Raw genomic sequence first — 17984 nt, forward strand, 5'->3', positions numbered from 1 at the left:
GGCACCCGCTCTGGCTGCGAGAGGCACCGCGGGCGGCAAGCGATGGAACCCGATCGCTCCGCCACAGGAAAACAGATGTCAGGGAGGGCGGAGACTCGCCAGGGGTCAGCGGGTGAACAGCAGCAGAGCTTGGAGCACAATCCGCTGGCCGGTTCGGCCAACCGCATGTGGTTGTGCTTCAGCGGGGCGGGCACGGGGCCGCGCCGGGCGCCGCTGCCGAGGGCCGGGCCGTGCACCAGGACCGTAAACAGGGTCGTACACAGGGGCCCCACACCGGGGCTGTACACCGGGCCGTACACAGGGGCCGTACACAGGGGCCGTGCGGGGCCGAGGGCCGGGGCCGTACACCGGGGCCGTGAGGGGACGGTCGCCATGGAGACCCGCCCCGCTCCGCCCCGCGCCTCCCGCGAAACCTTCCGGCCCCGCCCCCCGCGCGCCCCCGGCGGGCCGGCAGCTCCCGTCCCCATTGGCTGAGCTCTGAGGGGCGCGGCCCCGCGGCGGGCGCTGATTGGCGGGGAGCGCGCGCAGGCGCGGCGCACGGGGGCAGCATGGCGGCGCCGGCCCGGCGGAGCGTCGTGTTCGTGACCGGCAACGCCAAGAAGCTGGAGGAGGTGCGGGGCGGCCGCGATGCCGGGCCCGGCCGGGCTGCCTCCCAGCCGCCTCCCGCCTCCCTCTCTATTGCCTCCGCAGGTCACGCAGATCCTCGGAGACTCCTCGCCCTACACGCTGGTGGCGAAGAAAATCGACCGTGAGTTGCTGGCGGGGCCGGGGGGGACGCGGCCCTCCGCCCCGCCCCGCCCGCCCTCTCACCGCCGGCCCCTGTGTCCACAGTGCCCGAGTACCAGGGGGAGCCGGATGAGATCTCCGTGCAGAAGTGCCGCGAAGCCGCCCGGCAGGTCGCTCGCTCGCTCTCTCGTCTTTCCCGCAGGGACCCAAGGCAGGGATACTGGGGCATCCATACCGGCCCCGAGGGAAGCCAGGGGCACATCCAGCCTGGCCTGGCCTCTCTGCACTCCCACCACCAGTTTGTGCCGGGTGGTGGTGAATTCTCACTGGTGATACAGTGTTTTGGCAGCCCCACTGCGGCTCCTGTATCCCTCGAGCAGCAGGAGAGGATGTGGCAGCTCCTTCAGTCCAGCCCCAGTAGCTGTGAGACAGAGTTTACTGTCAGCTGGAGTCTCCAGAGCTGTCTCTGGGATGAGTGTCTTAAAAGAGCCAAGGGAGGCCTGGGACTCAGGAGAAGTGCAGGCTTGTCTTCAGGACACAGGCCTCCCCTTTCCTTGTCCTGTCATTCCCATCCCCCAGGAGGGTAGGGGGTATTTGGCTCAGCTTGTTTTCCTCCATCTGAAACCTTCCTGCTGTTCTTCAGCCACTCTGGCCTGCCTGGGGAGATCTTGGGTTTGATTGTGTCAGTCTGTGTGGGTTGTCTTTGAGGTCAAGTGGAAATGTGAGAATAGGACAGAGCAGGGAAATGGGATTGGGAGCAGTGACTTTTCTCTAGGGCTGATGTTTCCTCCTCTTGGGCTTTTGCTGTAGGTTCAGGGACCTGTCATAGTAGAGGACACCTGCTTGTGCTTCAATGCCCTGGGGGGCCTTCCAGGACCCTACATGTAAGTAGGAAGGAACTTGTTTCTCCTTTTGTGTGCTAGAGTTAGCACAGGCTGGCAGGGTGGGCTCAGTGGGGGATTCTCTGTGTGCCAGGAGCAGGAGGGTCAGGGAGGTGATTACTGGTCTGTGTCCTGATCCCTGTCCTGCACCCCAGGGACTGGACTGCACTCCTTGAGTCCTGATGTAAGTCATGGAGCAGGAGGGGACAGACAGACCTGGACTGTCGGCTCTGGCTCCCCATCTGTGGTGCCTGCACTGGCAGCCAGCTTGGGAACCTCTCCATGCAGTGGGCTCTGTGTAGTGAAAGCACCAAGCCTTTCAGCAGGAGTCTGGGATGAGTGTCCTGTAGGCTGTCATAGCACTTTCTTTAATCCATCAGATAACAAAATTACTGCATTTCAGTGTAAATCCTCTAATAAAATACTGCCTTAGCTCCTGGAATTAACTTCTAGTGTGATTCAAACTATCTTCCAAACCATCTCTGCTGTGCTAAGCAGACATGAAAACTTTATATTATAGAATAGAATCATTCAGTATCCTGAGTTGGAAGGGACCCACAGGGATCATTGAGTCCAACTCCTGGCCCTGCACAGGACAACTCCAGGAGTCCCACCATGTGTGTGAGAGCCTTGTTCAAACACTTCTTGAACTCTGGCACTGTTAAGGCTGTGGCCAAGTCAGCACTACAGCTGGGTGTCAAATTTGAACAGTTTGTGTTGAGAAATGTATTTTGGTGTGTCAGTTCTCAGGAGTGAGGACTGGGTTGTTTGCATAGACCCCTGGATTGCTTTATATCAAATACCCCACTGCTGTTCTTACTTTAAGAGCTAAGTCTGTCCCTAGTGGTAAATAGTCCTGAGGTGATCTGATAGAATATTGAAGAGGCATTTAAAGGGCCATGAGAATGTAGGCAACAATGTCTCAAGGACGCCTGTATTTCTGAGAGATAACAGCAAAAATTAATCTTCCCTCTCCCCTTCCTCTTCAGAAAATGGTTCCTGGAGAAACTCAAACCAGAAGGTACTGCCATTATGTTACTGCTCTGCATGTAACTCACTCCTTTCCCCCTGAAGTGCTGGGTTCTGCTGAGCCTGCCTGCCCCACACTGCCTGTTTCATAGCTGATTCCCTTTCCTGCCTCTCCAGCTTGTTTCTTGACATTCCCTCCTTGAGCCTATGCTGTGCCCTCCTTCCTGGGGTGTTGTTTTCCTTGGATTCCCAGACTCCTGCCTCTGCAGGCTGGTGGCAGGGCTTGTGGGAACTCCTTGTTTGTTGTCAGTGTGACCTGGCAGACCTGCTGCTCCCTTTGGCTCCAGTGCAAACCCTCTGCACTAAAGCTCTCCAGGCGTGCAGTGACTGCCTTGATCCCACAGTTCAGAGAGACTGCAAATCAGCACTGATTTCATTAAGACAAGCATTATTCACTCTAATTAAGCGTGTCTTTAGCCCTCCCTGGTGTTGCACGTTCGTTTGCTTCCTCTCCCAAATTCACAGCTGTGAGACCCGAGGCTCAGGCCTCAGTCATAGGAGGGATCCTGCCCAGAGCACCCTCATGCCTGAGCTTTGTCACCTCCCGCAGTTCGTGCTCCCGGCGGAGGCTGGGAATGCTGTGCGGTGCGGTGCTCCCTCGATCCGTCCCTAGGGGGTGTGTTGGCTCCGAGGGAGCGGCGCTGAGCCGGGATCCTTTGTGTCTCTCAGGCCTGTACAAGCTGCTGGCGGGCTTTGAAGACAAGTCTGCCTACGCGCTCTGTACCTTCGCCTTCAGTAGTGGGAACCCCGAGGAGCCCGTGAGGCTGTTCAAAGGCCAGACCCATGTAGGTGGTGTGCTTGGGGAAGGGAACATGTGAGGGAGGAGGGCTGTGGTGTGATGTGTGACAGCACTGGCTCTGCTGAGCACTTCTAGTGGCCCCTGGTCACTGAACACCCTCGGAGCTTCTCAGTGTTGGGAACAGGCTGAGGGAGAGTGCAGCTGGTGGTGCTGGTGCTGCAGCCCTTTTCCCAGGAGTACTTACTGAACTCTGCACATCACCTTGGTCTCTTCAACCCCTCATCTGCCTCTGACAGGGCTGTAATTAAGTGCAGTTGTTAGCTCTGCTCATTGGAGGGGTAAAGGCACTGCCAGCACAGGGCAGCGTGAGTCTGGGGTTCCTGATTTTGGTCAGCCCCTGGGGAGGAGCACAGCTCTGTGCAGAGCCTGTGGGGGCTGTGCCTGCATGCACCTCCTCAGCCTGTGTCTGAAGTGTGGCTGCAGGGAATTGCTGAGAAACCACAGGTTCAGGGCCCTTTTTGCTTTTCCTTGGCAGGGGCTGATCGTGGAGCCCAGAGGCCCCCGGGATTTTGGCTGGGATCCCTGCTTTCAGCCAGATGGATACAGCCAGACGTAAGTGGTGTTCTACCTACAGCTCTTTATGTAAAGCAGGGTCGAGGGTGTCAAGAGCAACTTGCTTACAAGGGGAGCAGTGAGAAATACCCACCTGGATCTAAACGTGGTGGGTTAAGGGGAACCCCTGGATCGGGATGGGGGTTGTTGGCTGTGCCAGTGCGTCACTACAGGTACCCTGCTGAGCAGAGGGGGAGCTCTCAGTGGCTGGAGCACACGTGCAGTAGTGTCTCTGCTGCTGAGACTGTTTTCTCTGCCCTGCAGCTATGCCGAGCTGCCCAAGGCAGTGAAGAACTCCATCTCCCACCGATACAGGGCGCTGAGCGAGCTCTCTGCCTTCTTTCTTCAGAGCAACTCGACAGAGCCCTGCTCCGGTCCCAGCTAGTGCCCGGGCTGCGGGCACCCGTGTTCCCGGTCACAGAGTGGCTGGGGCTGGAAGGGACCGCTGGAGATCGCCCATCCACCCCCCTGCCCAGGCAGGTGTTGTCTGTGGCACACCCAGCCCCGGCAGCGCTTTGTTCTGCTGCGGCTGCCATTAAAGCTGCTCCTCTGGAACCCACTGGTGCTTTTTTCCCGCTTCGTTTATCCCGCTTGGGCAGCGCGGCGGAGCCGGGCGGGGATGGGCTCCTCAAGGGAGCTGTGCCTCGGGGCGGCGCGGGCAGTCCCTGCCGCCCTTGCTGACCGGAGAGCTGGAGCAGAGCCGCGTCCCGAGGCTGCCCGTGTGCCACAGGGAACCGGGATGGGAACGGGAATCGGGAACGGGCGGAGGCGGCGCGGGCAGTTCCTGCCGCCCTTTCTGACCGGAGAGCTGGAGCAGTGCTGCGTCCCGGGGCTGCCCCAGGGAACCGGGATGGGAATAAGGATCGGGAACGGGCGCGGGCAGTCCCTGCCGCCCTTTCTGACCGGAGAGCTGGAGCAGAGCCGCGTCCTGGGGCTGCCCGTGCGGCACAGGGAACCGTGATGGGAACGGGGATGGAACCGGGAACGGAACGGGGAACGGGAACGGGCGGTCCCTGCCGCCCTTGCTGACCGGAGCGCTGGAGCAGTGCCGCGTCCTGGGGCTACCCGCGCGCCCCAGGGAACCGGGATGGAACCGGGATGGGAATAGGGAACGAGATCGGGAACGGGCGGGGCGCGCCGGGGCAGCCGCTGGCCAATGGGGAGCGGCCGGGGCAGAGGCAGCCAATGGGCGGCGGGCCCGCCGCGGCGCGCGCCGCGCACCCGGAAGCGGTCACGGGGGACACGTGGGGCCGCGGCGGGAGCGGGGCCGGAGCCGACCCCGCCATGGAGCTGCTGCCCCGCAGCCCCGCCGAGTTCGGCTCCGCACGCTACTGGGACCGCTTCTTCCGGCAGCGCGGGCAGCGCCCCTTCGAGTGGTACGGGGCCTTCCCGGAGCTCTGCCCTGTCCTGCACAAATACGTGCGGCCCCGCGACAAGGTGAGCCCCGCGAGTACCCAGCGCCGAGTGCCCGGGCCCACTGTCCCCGGGGCTCCTCCGGGAGTTGTTTGGCCTGGAGAAGAGGATGCTCAAGGGTCACCTTATCGCTCTACAACTGCCTGAAAGGAGGGTGTAGCCAGGTGTGGGTCGACCTCTTCTCCCGGGCAACCAGCGACAGTGCGAGAGGACACAATCTTAAACTGCGGTAGGGGACATTTAGGTTGGACGTTAGGAGGAATTTCTTCACACACGGTGCTTAAACATTGGAATGGGCCGCCCAGGGAGGTAGTGGAGTCACCGTCATTGTAGGCGTTAGAGGAGAGACTGGACATGGTACTTAATGCCAGGGTCTAGTTGATGTGGTGGTGTTGGGTCACAGGTTGGACTCGATGATCTCAGAGGTATTTTCCAACCTGTCTGATTCTGTGTGTGAGTTCTGCACTGCCATGTCCTGCCATAAACTGCCCTTGTGTATTGACAGGGATGATGTGAAGCCCCCAGTGTGACACAGCAAGAGGACAGGAGAGACCCCTGGGTTGCCCTGGTCTGGAGAGCTCGGGGGTATAAAACACCCAGATCATTCCCAAAGGAGATGCTGCAGATCCATTGCTTCTGTGCCCATGTGACTTTTCTCTATGGAAATGTTGTAGGGCCCAGAGAGCAGGTTTGCAGGTGCTGTGGCTGTGGCTGTCACAGAGGGCTTGTGGCTGTGGCTGATATTTGCTAATGAAGTGCTTTGGGGCACGTTCCCAGGGCGTTCTCACCATCCCACTGCTCTTGTGCTTGCCCCAGGTTCTCGTGGTGGGCTGTGGGAACTCGGAGCTGAGCGAGCAGATGTACGACATGGGAGTGTGCGAGGACATCGTGAACATCGACATCAGCGACGCCGTGATCCGCCAGATGCAGGAGCGGAGCGGGAGCAAGAGGCCCAAGATGAGCTACCTGCTCATGGACATGCTTCAGATGGACTTCCCTGATGCCCACTTCCAGGTGGTCCTGGACAAGGGCACGCTCGATGCCCTCCTCACCGACGAAGAAGAGGCCACTCTGGCCAAGGTGGACCAGATGTTTGCAGAGATCAGCCGGGTCCTGCAGGTGGGAGGGCGCTACCTCTGCATCTCCTTGGCTCAGGCCCATGTGCTGAAGAAAGCGGTGGAATACTTCTCCCAGGAGGGCTGGGTCGTGCGTGTCCATCAGGTGTCTGGCAGCGGGGACAAGCAGCAGTTTGTCCTACCAGTCTTTGTCTATGTTATGACAAAGTTCAGGAAGATCCCTGGCTCGGCACCACAGATCCTGGAGATCTGCCCAGAGGAGCAGGACAAGCCGATGCGGGTGGAGAACATGGAGCGGCTGGTGGCAGCGGTGAAGGACAGGCAGCATTATGCCCTGCTCTGCAGCCAGCTGAGCAAAACCCCCTGCAGGGAACAGCTTTCCCTGGATCTGTGTGACAAAGAGAGTGGGAAGCCTCGCTACACACTGAATGTGATTGACAGCCCCTCGGTGAAGCCTTCCCGGGACAATCGCTTTGCCATCTTCATCAGTGAGTACAGCCTGTCCTGCCTGCAGTGAGAGGGTGCTCTGGCCAGGAGCTGCTAAACAGCCAGCACTTTGGGTCCTGTTGAGTGTGGGGCTGGAGGGGGAAACAACCCACCTGTGTGGGACTCAGTTGATGGTTTAGTCCTGGCTTTGTGGTGGGATGTGGGTTTGCCTGGTGGTGCAAGCAGAGATCTGGCACAGAGCTTGCTGGCTGCACCTCACAGCAGAAAGATGCTGTCTGCCCTGCCTCCAAGGGGGTGATTCCTGCTGTGGTGCTGGGAACAGCCACCAGAGCACAGGGACACAGCTGGAAAGGCATCACTGCCCTGTGTGGGTGTCCCAACTTGGAGGCTGGGCTGCTGGGGCTGCACTTGTCTTTTGTGCTTGCACCTCACAGAGATGTGTCGTGCTCTGCCAGCAGCCCTGTCCCTTCTGTGCCTGCCTGCTAAGCTGGGGCTTAGCACAGCCTGGAGACTGGTCATGTGGCTGTTGGACACCCCCTGCTTGTGAGATGTGGCTTTTCCAGCCTCATTCACAAGCCTGCTCAAAACGGGAGGCCCTGGCTCTCCTGGTGGTTGCAGTGCATGGCTCTAGCCACGCAGTGGTACCTCTCAGTGATATCCTGCTGTTCCCTGTGGCTCCTCCCTTGGTGGCCTGGGTGGTGACCCAGGGACCAGGAATGGCCCAAGCTGATAGCAGCCCCTTCTGCAGTTCCCCAGGGCAGAGAAACCGAGTGGCTGTTTGGCACAGAGGAGGGCCGGAGGCAGCTGGCCAGCAGCGCCGGCTTCGGGCGCCTGGTCACCGTGGCCCTGCACCGGGAGCAGCACTACGAGGGCATGGCTGCCATCCAGGCCGAGCTGTCGGGGAAGGTGATGGAGCTGGCCCCGCCGGGCCTCCCTGCCCGGCAGCAGGTGAGCCCCCACTGCCCAGCCCCCAGGTTGGCTTCCCAAAACCAGGCTCTCTGCCAGCAGTGAATCCCTCTTCTCCAAGGGAGACCCAGCTGCAGTGTGTGAGCTGGCTGCTTTGCTGGGCAGGAGGCTGGCCTCGGGTGCTGCTCCTCTCGGTTTTTCTTCCAGCTGTCTGCCTTGGAGACAGGATTTTCAGCTGCTTGTGTTGCAGGATTCAATGTGAAATCCTCAAAAACTCATCATCCCAAGGAAACCAGACATCTCAAAACCCTGAGGGCACCCAGTCTGTTCTTAATCCTGGCTTTAACTTCTATTTCTTCTGTCTTCTCCTTTCTGCCCCAACTCCCTAAACCTGAGCTCTTGCAAGAAGTCTTGAGGTGTTTGCTCCCTGTACCCCAACACACATATCAGAGTGAAGCCATTGCAGGTCCCCAGCTCTCCTGGGGCATCCTGCTGCTTCTGCACTGTGTCTGTTTCACCCTGGCTCTGTAGCCATTGGCAGGGCAGTGGGAACGCCAGGCTCTGTCCCTGTAGTCTCTCCTTCCTCAGAGCAGTGCCTGTCCTGCCAGCAGGTGCCCTTCCTGTCCGTGGGAGGGGACATCGGGGTGCGGGCTGTGCGGCACCGCGACAGCAGCGCCCTGAGCGGGGACTACGTGGTGGAGGACGTGAAGGGAGAGGGCACCTCCTACTTCCGCCGCCTCATCTTCCTCCGCAACAGGAACGTGGTGCAGTCGGAGGCTCGACTCCTGGCCCCCACACCTGCCCCAGGTACGTGGGGCAGCCAGGAAGAGGCAGGGGCCGAGGTTGAGTTTGATATCACAGAGAGTGAGATTGAGGGGGAGGTGAAAGCCCCGCTGGGACCTGCCCGCCTTGTCTCAGTGCAGCTCTGGAAGCGTTTTTTGCACTGTGGGTGGGGCAGGGATAGGGGTAGCTCGTCCCCAGAAACCACCCCTGGCTCCCACCCTGCCTTACCAGCTGATGTCTTCTGTCCTTCAGGCCAGAAGAAACGGAGGAAGGACAAGAAAAAACCCAGCACTGCTGAGCCACCTGCAGCCATCGACAAGAGTTACCTGTGCTGTGAGCACCACAAGGCCATGGTGGCGGGGCTCTGCCTGCTGGGGGGCCCCGACCCCCTCCCAGGTGACAAGGCCAGCAGTGGGAGACTGTACTGGGGGCAGGTGCGCCTGTGTCCCCATGCCCCAGCAACTTGGGGAAAGGCTTTTCTGGCCCAGGTGCCTCATGCACCCTCCCAAAGGGGTTTGGGGACGGTGGGTGGGATGAGCAGGGGAAGCATGGCATCCTGGTGGCTAACAGGGTGTTCTCTGTTGGCAGGAGCCTTGCTGGCAGTGCTGGTGGTGGGGCTTGGTGGGGGCAGCCTGCCCCTCTTTGTCCATGACTACTTCTCACAGGCCCGCGTGGCCGTGGTGGAGATCGACCCCTCCATGCTGGAGGTGGCCACGCGCTGGTTCGGCTTCTCCCAGGGTGACCGGATGCAGGTGCATATCTCTGATGGCCTGGACTATGTGGCCAAGCTGGCAGCTGAAGGTACCTCCTTGGGGAGCATTCTGGGTACCCCATCAAGTCCAGTGGGTGACATGCTGGGGACTGGAGCCCTGGGCTGTTTTCACACCCTGCTTCCCACCCCTGCCTGTCTCCTGCCACATGTCATGGTCTCCACCTCTCCAGGTCTCTGCAGCTCAGCCTGTCCTTGCCAGGTGTGCAGGGGACCTTACATTTGCTGCTTCCTTCAGCACCAAAGGCTGCTGATGGGGGTTTCATTTGGAAAGAGAAACCCCAGGAGAGAGAGAAGAGACCCATAACATGGCCCAGGGGATGTCTTGACCTTCCCTTTTGTTGCCTCCCCATGTGTGGTTCACCTCTATCCCATGGGATAACAACTCCCTGTGCTTCCTCCTGCAGCCCCAGCCCAGTATGATGCCATCATGTTCGATGTGGACAGCAAAGACCTCACTGTGGGGATGAGCTGCCCACCCCCAGCCTTTGTGGAAAAGCCCTTCCTGGAGAAAGTTAAAACCATCCTCAAGCCAGAAGGTAGGATGGGAGATCTGGCGGTGTCCCTGTGGCCAGGCTGGCTGCTCCTGTGTGGGGTTGGGGCTGTGCCACCATTTCTCGTCCTGGAGAACAGTGGCCACAGGCAGCATTGCTGTGTGGCATCTGCTTCTCCTGGTGAGTCCTGGAGCCGCGTGTTTGGTGGGTGTTGTGCCAGCAGGGTGGAGTGGGTGACCTGCAGCACTGCTGGGTCAGCCAGGCTGAGACATCCTGGGGGGCCAGGAAGGGTTGCTGGAAGCCGAGGGTGTAGACAGTACCTGAGAACAGATTGTGGCCACCCACAGCCCGTGTGTGGCAAAAGGGACATGGAGCTGGGCCAAGGGCACTGGGGGATGCTGCCGTGAGGGAGGCATTTGCACCGGGATGGCACCGATTCTGCTGTCCCTGAGGAGAGCAGGGCAGTGTACACAGGCTGAACTCCCACCCCTCTCCCCCTGCTGCAGGAGTCTTCGTGCTCAACCTGGTGTGCCGCGACGCCCGGCTGAAGGATTCTGTTCTGGCCACCCTCAGGGACGTCTTCCCGCTGCTCTACTCGCGCCACATTGAGGGGGAGGTCAACGAGATCCTGTTCTGCCAGCGCAGCCCCGAGGGCCGGCGGGACCCCGCGGAGCTGGGGGTGCGTGCCCGGGCGCTGGAGGGGGCCCTGCGGCAGCCAGGGCGCCCCTGGGACAGCTCCTACGTGCTGGCAGACATGCTGCAGGCTGTCAGCATCCTCTGAGGGGGCCTCACAGGGCGGGCCGAGGTGCTGCTCAGGAGAGTGCCGCTTGTGTGGGTGCCTTGTTCCCACAGCAGGGGGTTGCCCATGGATGGGACTGCCACCCTCAGGGGCCCCGTGCTGGCCTGGGTCTGCCTGAGGGATGGGACTGGCATGGGAAGGTGCTTCCTACAGCCTGGCTCCCTGGGAAGAGGTCCAGGACTGGAGGGCTGTGCAGCCCAAGATACAGTGTTGAGCTGGTGAGGGGAAGAAGGTGCTGTGGGACTGGCAGGACTGTGGGTTTGGGTCTGTTCCCATTGCTTTCCCACTGTGGGAAAAGCATCCCCCTGGCCATGTTCTTCTCCAGCACAGCTCCTTCCCTCTGACACTGCCTCTCCCTGCACCTCCAGCATCCCTGGTGTCTGCAGAGCCCCAGCCCTGCCCGGGCCTGGTTGTGGATGTGTGTGGGTGGGCTGTGAGAATAAAGTGCTCAGGGCTGCTCTGAGGCCTGCGGTGCTTTGCTGGGGCTTATTTCTGAAGCACCCACAGCCCTGGGAAAGGTACAGTCACCTCTGCACCTCAAGGACATGTCCTGGGGGTAGGCAGCTGCCCCTTGAACACCACTGCCCCCTCACCACTCACACTCTGCAAAACCCACTGTTTTCAGTCCTGCATCTCTCCAGCTATCACCACTGAACTGAGACCTGTAACCCCCTGAACCTCAACCCTTCCTCACCCTGGGCCAGCAGGGACCCAGCCCTGGGCTCGTGTCCCTGGCCACACCAACCCAGTCACCCAGCTGGTGTAGGTCAGCCTTCCTGCAGGAGGAAAATGCATCACCCACAGCACCCCATTCTTGCCCAGATTGCCCTCCCCTGAGGGTTTCAGAGCCTCATCCCTCCCTTAGAAGTTGAGCTGGAGACCTGAGCTGTGTGTCCTGGCTGGTTACAGAGCAGCTGACCCTCTGGTACCCATGCATTCATCAGAAGCCATTTTTGGGGGGCTTGTCTTTCTCCCCTGCAACAGCTGGTACCAAAATGAGTCAAGACATGGTACGGTGGCTCAGCTTGCAGACAGCAAGCTGACAGCCTGCACAGGCACTGTGATGCTCTGCCACTGCCCCTGCCCCCTCACTCCATGCTCCTTGTGCCACTGGTGGCCTGAGTGAGGACATCTTTCTGGCAGCTGCTTCCCAAAGCAAACCCTGCACAGCCCAGGCAGGTACCAACACACCAGAAGTAGCTGTGGGAGGGATCTCAGCCCTTGGCACAGAGGCAATAGCAGCTGTGCCTTGGAATAGCTGCTGGAGCCATCTCCCAGCTTTGCAGCCCACACACCCTGTCCCACAAGGATGTGGGGAGGTGATGTGCCCCTCATCAACCTCCTTCCTCAGAAGGACCCAGCTTCTCCTCCATCTGGGACATCCTCTTACGCCTGGCAAAGTGAGAGGGTATAGGAGCCTGAGAGTTTGCAGTTCCCTGGCTCCATGGGGCCATGGAAAGGATACCCCAAGGGCTCACACCCCTGGAACTGGTGGGGGCCGTGGCCACTGTGCCACTGCAGGAGATGGGGCTGTTGGTGCCCAGGAGGCACTACAGCAGCTGTGCCAACAGCGAGCACATCCTCTGATCAGCAGCTGTGCCTATATTTTAATTTGCCAGCAGGTTCTACTTTGGGAACTGCTCTGTTTGGATCCCTTCTCCCATGCTTTCTGCCTTATTCCCCTTCACAGAGAGGGACAAATTGCTGCCCTACTTTCTCCCTGGGCTGGCCCGCTTCTCACAGAGGCAGCAGACGATTTTTTTAATAAGTGCTTTTGATGGTTCCCGGGCACAGGAGAGCAGGGCTGGGCTGTCCCCTGCCTCAGATAAAGGCTGCCACCGTGGGTGGTTGAGCTCTGTTGCTCACTCCTCGTCCTGGTGAGTGTTTGGGGCAGCACATGGTCCATGGCAGAGACAAGGCTGGAGCTCCAGCTGGATGGAAGTCTGCCTGCCCCCATGCAGTTAGTTTCTAAAGCTTCTCTGTGATGAGCACTTTTTTGAAAGATACCTATTATCCACCCAGCTTAGCAATGGTAAATTTCTCAACTGGATCAGCACTGCTGCATTTAGTCTATTTTTAACTAGTTTGCAATTCTCAACATAATTCCAACGACATAGGTTTGTGTGTGTACCCTTTATTTTACCAAAACCATCTCCTTTCTTCCCCAGGAGCTCATACAAAGGGTTCCTTCATCCCTCCCTTGTCCAGTCCTGCCTTTCTGTTGTGCTTCCCAAATGCTGCGTAACGCCACATCCTGGTGGAAAAACAAAAGCCATCTATTAGAAACAATGTAAGGATGAAATCTCAGTTCATTGCAGCTGTCCTTGCAGCTACTGACAGCCTGACAAGTTTGGTCTGGAAATAAATTTAATCGGGAAAACTGACAAATTCATGAGTGCTGCAAATACCCGAAATCATCCTCTGCAGGTAAAATGCTCTGAGGCTGGAAAATTGACACATAGTAAACATTTCTCTGCTGGCAGCCAAAACATGCAGCTAATGTATATGGTTGGCAACTGTTGAGTGTTTGGCAATATACTCGTGTTTACATCCCTTACTCCTCACTTCCTTCCTTTGCAGCGTAGGCACGCTGTAAGTGGCGGGATAGAAACAAGCTATGCTGTCACTTAGCAACCTCCACTGGCACCGAGATGTTGACTTTTTCCTTTCTGGATTTCCCAGCACAAAAAGAGAGCGGTGTATAACTCACAGCGTGGTCAGGTGTGAGACTGTAGCCAGCTGGGGATGATTTGCTCTGGTCCAGTCCCGATCATTCTCAGAGCATCTCATTCGTGTCCCGCTGCCACTTCAGTGAATGAGACACTGGGACCTTGTGGGTCAGCCCTGAGATTCCTAATGCTGGGTGGAGGGATGCAGGAGGCTCTATGGTGACGGTGTGGGCAGGCAGCCAGCAGGACAGTGACACTGTGAGGAAGGCAGTGCTGGGGTGCCACATACACACCCCGGGTGGTGTAACCTCCTCAGGTGTCACAACACAGGCCCCTGCTCTGCAGAAGGACTGGAAGTGTCTGTGCTCTAGGGAAGAGTGGATAGGGGACACACTGTCATACTGAAAGTACGTCAGGCAGCTGGGAGAGATTCTGCAGTAATAAAAGCTGCTGGGATGGAGTGCTGAGCCTGATTCCCTTCAGCTGGGAAGATCCTCGCCCCACTGCCCCGTGACGCTGCTACCCAGGCACAGCAAGGGCTGCAATAGCCACCTCCCGGAGGGCAGAAGCACGTGGGAAGTGTTTTGATCATGAAATCTTCCCTTGGAGAAGCACTTGGCTTGCCTGGCTTTGTGACCAAGGAAGCAGGTGTGCTGCCAGTCTGCAGCAAGGGAGTACAGCTCCTTCCTGGGGTGCTCAGGGCTGCAGGGAAACACTTCTGCAGGCTGCAGTGCACCAGGATGCTCTTTTTCTACTGTGCAGCTGGATGCACCTGACTAAAGAATGCAGTTGGAGGTCACAGAGCAGGAGAGAGGAGAGATGGGACAAGGATTGGCTTGTCACTGTCCTGCGATCAGTGAGTCAGCAGTGCCCTAGGCTGTGGGGGAAGGCAGAAAGCACATCCTCTTCACAGGGAGAAATGCTGCAGCCACTACTTTTAATCACAGCTCTGTGGTTGCTCTGGCTTTCTTTCACTGGCTTGAATTTCGTCTTCTGCAGCTTCAAGGACTGAGCTCTGCTCCTGGCAGATAACGGGCTCAGTGCTGACTGGCACCTTCACACAGCTCCACTGCAGAGCCAGGTGCTGCTGAGAACCTGGGAGCTCCCCCTGCACGGGCTCCTTGCCCACTCCTCCTCCTGCTCTGTGCTATCCGTTGTCTGAAAAGCTCTGTAAGACTCTGGGTTTGTATCTGAAGCAAGAAAGAGGTGAGGAAGGTCCCTGGAGAGAAGAAGAGCAAGTGTGGAGGAGCCTGCCTCTTAATTCTTCCTAGGGAGAGATGCAGCCTCCTCTGTGCTCTGCTCCCCACAGGGTCCTGCCTGCTCTCCTGGCAGGGGAGCCTGCCTGGCTCTTCACTGCAGGCATCTGCAAGTCTCTGCTCTGATAGTTCATACATAACCCATTTCTCATGAAGGGAATTGCCCTGGTGTGTGTTTATAAAGCAGCCTGGGGACCTGATCCAAATGTCCTCAGTTTTTGCGTCACGCTGCCTGGTTAGGGAGAAGTGTCTGTGGGTAAGTTTGTGGGCTCGAATGATGCAGCTGCACCCTGAAGCCAGGCTATTTTTGCCATATATTTTTTCTCAAAGTCATGGCAGGACAAACTTGCTGTCTGTAGGCTTGATCTGAAATGCACTGGAAGCTTCAACAGGGCTGGGAGCCCCTGGCAGGCTGTGCGGGAGCTGGTGACATCTGACATCAGCCTATGCTGATGGAGTTGGCACATCACCCTGGGGAGCAGGACACTCTTCCTGCTGTGCCAGGAGAGGTGCTCAGAAAAGGTTTTCACTCCTTGCTGAGCCTGGCACGTGGCAAAAGGAACTGATAAATACTGTGGGGCACAACTGAGTGCAGGGTAAAAATAGATAATGTTTAGCTGGTTAACCAGTGAGCAGCTCTGTGCTCCTGGGGATTACACCTGGTGCTCCCCTGGATAAAAGTTTCTTGCATGGTCCCCAGACACCACTTTTGGTCTTCTGTTTCAGGGTTATTCATTTGAAGAAGCTTTGCAATGGTCTCTGATAGTAGTACCCCTGTTTCCTTTAATTTAGCCACCATGAATCTTGGCAAATTGAGAAAGCCAGGCTGGACTCCACTTGGGGGTTTGGAACCAGCTGCCCAGAGAAGTCAGTTAGGAAAAGCAGAGACCTGAAGATACACTCGGGTGTCCTTCCTCTCTCCTCCACTGCTCTCTTGGAATTGTTGGGAAAAGGAGCACCCTCATGATGACAGGGGTGTGTATAATGAAAATATTTGTGTTTTTTCCAGAAGATGGGAAATCTATGCTTGGCTGCTTGTGGCTTTTTTGTCGGGGGAGAGTGGATGGAGTAGGTGATGGAGTTGCAGGATGAGTGTGGTGACTTGGCAGCTCTGACTCTGCTTCACCAGACAAAAAAAGTTTGGTTTGGAAACTTACCAGACTTGGGGGAATAACTCAAACTTTTCTTCACCTTAAGTGTTTTCTTAATTTATTTTCTTTTAATCGTAGAAGCAAACAATTATGTAATCTAAAGGCTGGAAGGGAAAGGACAGTTCTGTAGGTTATCAGTTTGAAGGTGTGCCTAGTGTTGTTCCCCAGGCATTGTGCCTTTTTCAATCTTCATTTGTCTCCTGTGGAGATGCAATCCTATGGCCAGGCTGCTCTTCTACAGATCCTAATTATTTCATAGGGGCAGCACAAAGTGCTCTGATGCTCAGACAAGGCAAATTTGGCCAGAATATGATCCTGTTCTTCCCAACTTCCAGCCCCACTAGAAACCCATGAACTGGAAGAAGGCCAAGCAGCTACTCTAGTGCCTCCTGGCATAGCCTGCTTTCTCAGGAGTGGGGAAAGAAATAATCATGCTGCTAATTGGCATAATTATGTCAATAACTCCCAGGCCCCACGTCAATAGAAATGGTGGCAAGGCTTTTCCCAGAGGCTGTGATCTAACTGCAGTGGCAAAGCCCCTACAAGAGAAGGCATCTCTGCATTATACCAATTAAAATCTGTTCATTTCTTTCCAGAGTTATAAGTTGGTCTGTTGTAGGGAGTAATTTGTTACACTTATTGAGAGCTCTGGCCAAGAAGTTTTGATAATCCTCCAGATCGTCAGTCTCTGTCAGCCTGAGGGGTATTCACAGCTCCCTTTTGTTTTGCTTTTCACGCTGAGCGGGGCTGGTGTCTGCTTTAATACAGAGGATAACTTTTATCACTGCAGGACTCCAAAGCCTGTGTTTTGGATATTTTCATGTTGTGGCTGCTGCCAGTAATCACAGATAAACCTCATCTCTGTTGTTTGCCTGAGCTTTTAGCTCAGCCTCAGTATGTGCTGAACCCACTGCAACGATGTGGCTTAGACCTTGTTGCTTCCCAGCCTGTTCCTGAGCCATCCACCTGCTGCCAGCCCTTCCAGATCTGGCTCCTTCGGCCTGCCCTGACCTGGCTCTGGTGAATGTGTCTGACCTGGCAGCACTCCTACCTATGGCTGAGGGTCTGTGAGGTTTGCCAGGGACACTCCAGTGCCACGGAGATGCATCACAGAATCATAGAATCGATTGGATTGGAAAAGACCTCCGAGATCATCAAGTCCAACCTTTGGTCCAACTCCAGTTTGTTTACGAGATCATGGCACTCAGGGCCACGGCCAATCTCAGTTTAACAACCTGCAGGGATGGTGAAATTTAAGTTGGATATCAGAAAGAAATTCTTTCCAGAGAGAGTAATCAGGCATTGGAATGGGCTGCCCAGAGAGGGGGTGGATTCCCCATCCCTGGAGGTTTTTCAGCTGAGATTGGCCGTGGCACTGAGTGCCATGATGTGGTAAAGGGACTGGAGTTGGACCAAGGGTTGGACTTGATGATCTCGGAGGTCTTTTCCAACCCAATCGATTCCATGATTCTAACGGATTTGGGATAACAGTGGGACCCGCACCGGGACCCGCACCGGGAGTGGGCGTGGCCTGCGCGCGGAGGCCCCGCCCCCGGCTGGCGGAGGGGGGTGCGCATGCGCAGTGCGCCGCCGTTACCTGTCAGCGGCGGCGGCGGCGGAGACGGCGGGATGGAGGGGCTCATCCCGCTCGTCAACCGGCTGCAGGACGCCTTCGCGTCGCTGGGCCAGAACTGCCTGCTCGACCTGCCGCAGATCGCCGTGGTGGGCGGGCAGAGCGCCGGCAAGAGCTCGGTGCTGGAGAACTGCGTGTCCAGGTGAGGGGCGGCGGGCACGGCCCCGCCATGGGTGCCCCCTCTCACACTCCCCTCCCGTACCCTCCTTGCCCGGCGGCCGCGGCGCCCACTCACAGCGGGGCGGGGGCGGACACGGGCGGGCACGCACCGGGGGAGGCTTCGTGCGGGGCTTCGTGGGGGCCCGTTCGCGGCTTCGACCTCCCCACCCCAGCCCGGGAGTGCTCGGTGCCCCCTGCTCGGTCCCGCGGGGCTGGCGAGGCGGACCCTGGCCCGTCCGTGCCTGTGATGCGATGTGCGCGCCGCGGGGCGAGCGCGGTCGTGTGCCCGGCGTGTGTGTCTCTGTGTGTGTGTCTCTGTGTATGTGTGGGGTGACAGCGGTCCGAGGGACACGCGTCGTTTGACGCCCCAGACCCTGTTTCGGCGGGGTGATGGCGCTGGGTGGCTCAGTCCGCCCATCCCGCCGCTCACCATTCGCACCGT

The 17984-nt window shown here is 57.9% G+C and overlaps 3 protein-coding genes across 6 annotated transcripts in view; all 3 read left to right on the forward strand.

Annotated features, from left to right (window-relative positions):
* The first annotated feature begins 503 nt into the window (after window positions 1-503).
* ITPA (inosine triphosphatase) lies at window positions 504-4546 on the forward strand. The gene is made up of 8 exons (XM_071564998.1): window positions 504-611; window positions 691-748; window positions 832-896; window positions 1537-1610; window positions 2597-2628; window positions 3306-3421; window positions 3911-3987; window positions 4252-4546. The coding sequence occupies exons 1-8, from the start codon at window positions 549-551 to the stop codon at window positions 4370-4372; spliced, it is 606 nt and encodes a 201-aa protein (XP_071421099.1). The 5' UTR covers window positions 504-548; the 3' UTR covers window positions 4373-4546.
* Window positions 4547-5214: 668 nt separating this feature from the next.
* On the forward strand, window positions 5215-11138 carry METTL13 (methyltransferase 13, eEF1A N-terminus and K55). 3 transcript variants are annotated; one of them, XM_071564932.1, is made up of 8 exons: window positions 5215-5424; window positions 6217-6964; window positions 7672-7871; window positions 8438-8636; window positions 8865-9008; window positions 9201-9413; window positions 9789-9920; window positions 10382-11138. In XM_071564932.1, exons 1-8 carry the CDS (start codon window positions 5272-5274, stop codon window positions 10654-10656), a joined length of 2064 nt encoding a protein of 687 aa, XP_071421033.1. In that variant the 5' UTR covers window positions 5215-5271; the 3' UTR covers window positions 10657-11138. The 3 variants fall into 3 exon arrangements, with proteins under 3 accessions (XP_071421033.1, XP_071421036.1, XP_071421034.1); XM_071564935.1 differs by having other exon boundaries at window positions 5244-5424; window positions 8441-8636; XM_071564933.1 differs by lacking the exon at window positions 5215-5424 and adding an exon at window positions 5554-5629.
* Window positions 11139-17339: 6201 nt separating this feature from the next.
* The window catches only part of DNM3 (dynamin 3), a 174187-nt gene continuing 173542 nt past the window's right edge, over window positions 17340-17984 (forward strand). The window contains exon 1 of one of the 2 annotated variants that reach the window (XM_071564770.1): window positions 17340-17525. In XM_071564770.1, the coding sequence (XP_071420871.1) occupies window positions 17380-17525 (146 nt within the window). In that variant the 5' untranslated portion in view covers window positions 17340-17379. The remainder of the gene's footprint in view (window positions 17526-17984) is intronic. The other variant, XM_071564769.1, reaches the window with a different exon arrangement.

Source organism: Pithys albifrons, chromosome 10 (genome assembly GCF_047495875.1).
Source record: "Pithys albifrons albifrons isolate INPA30051 chromosome 10, PitAlb_v1, whole genome shotgun sequence".
NCBI classification, from domain to species: Eukaryota; Metazoa; Chordata; class Aves; order Passeriformes; family Thamnophilidae; genus Pithys; species Pithys albifrons.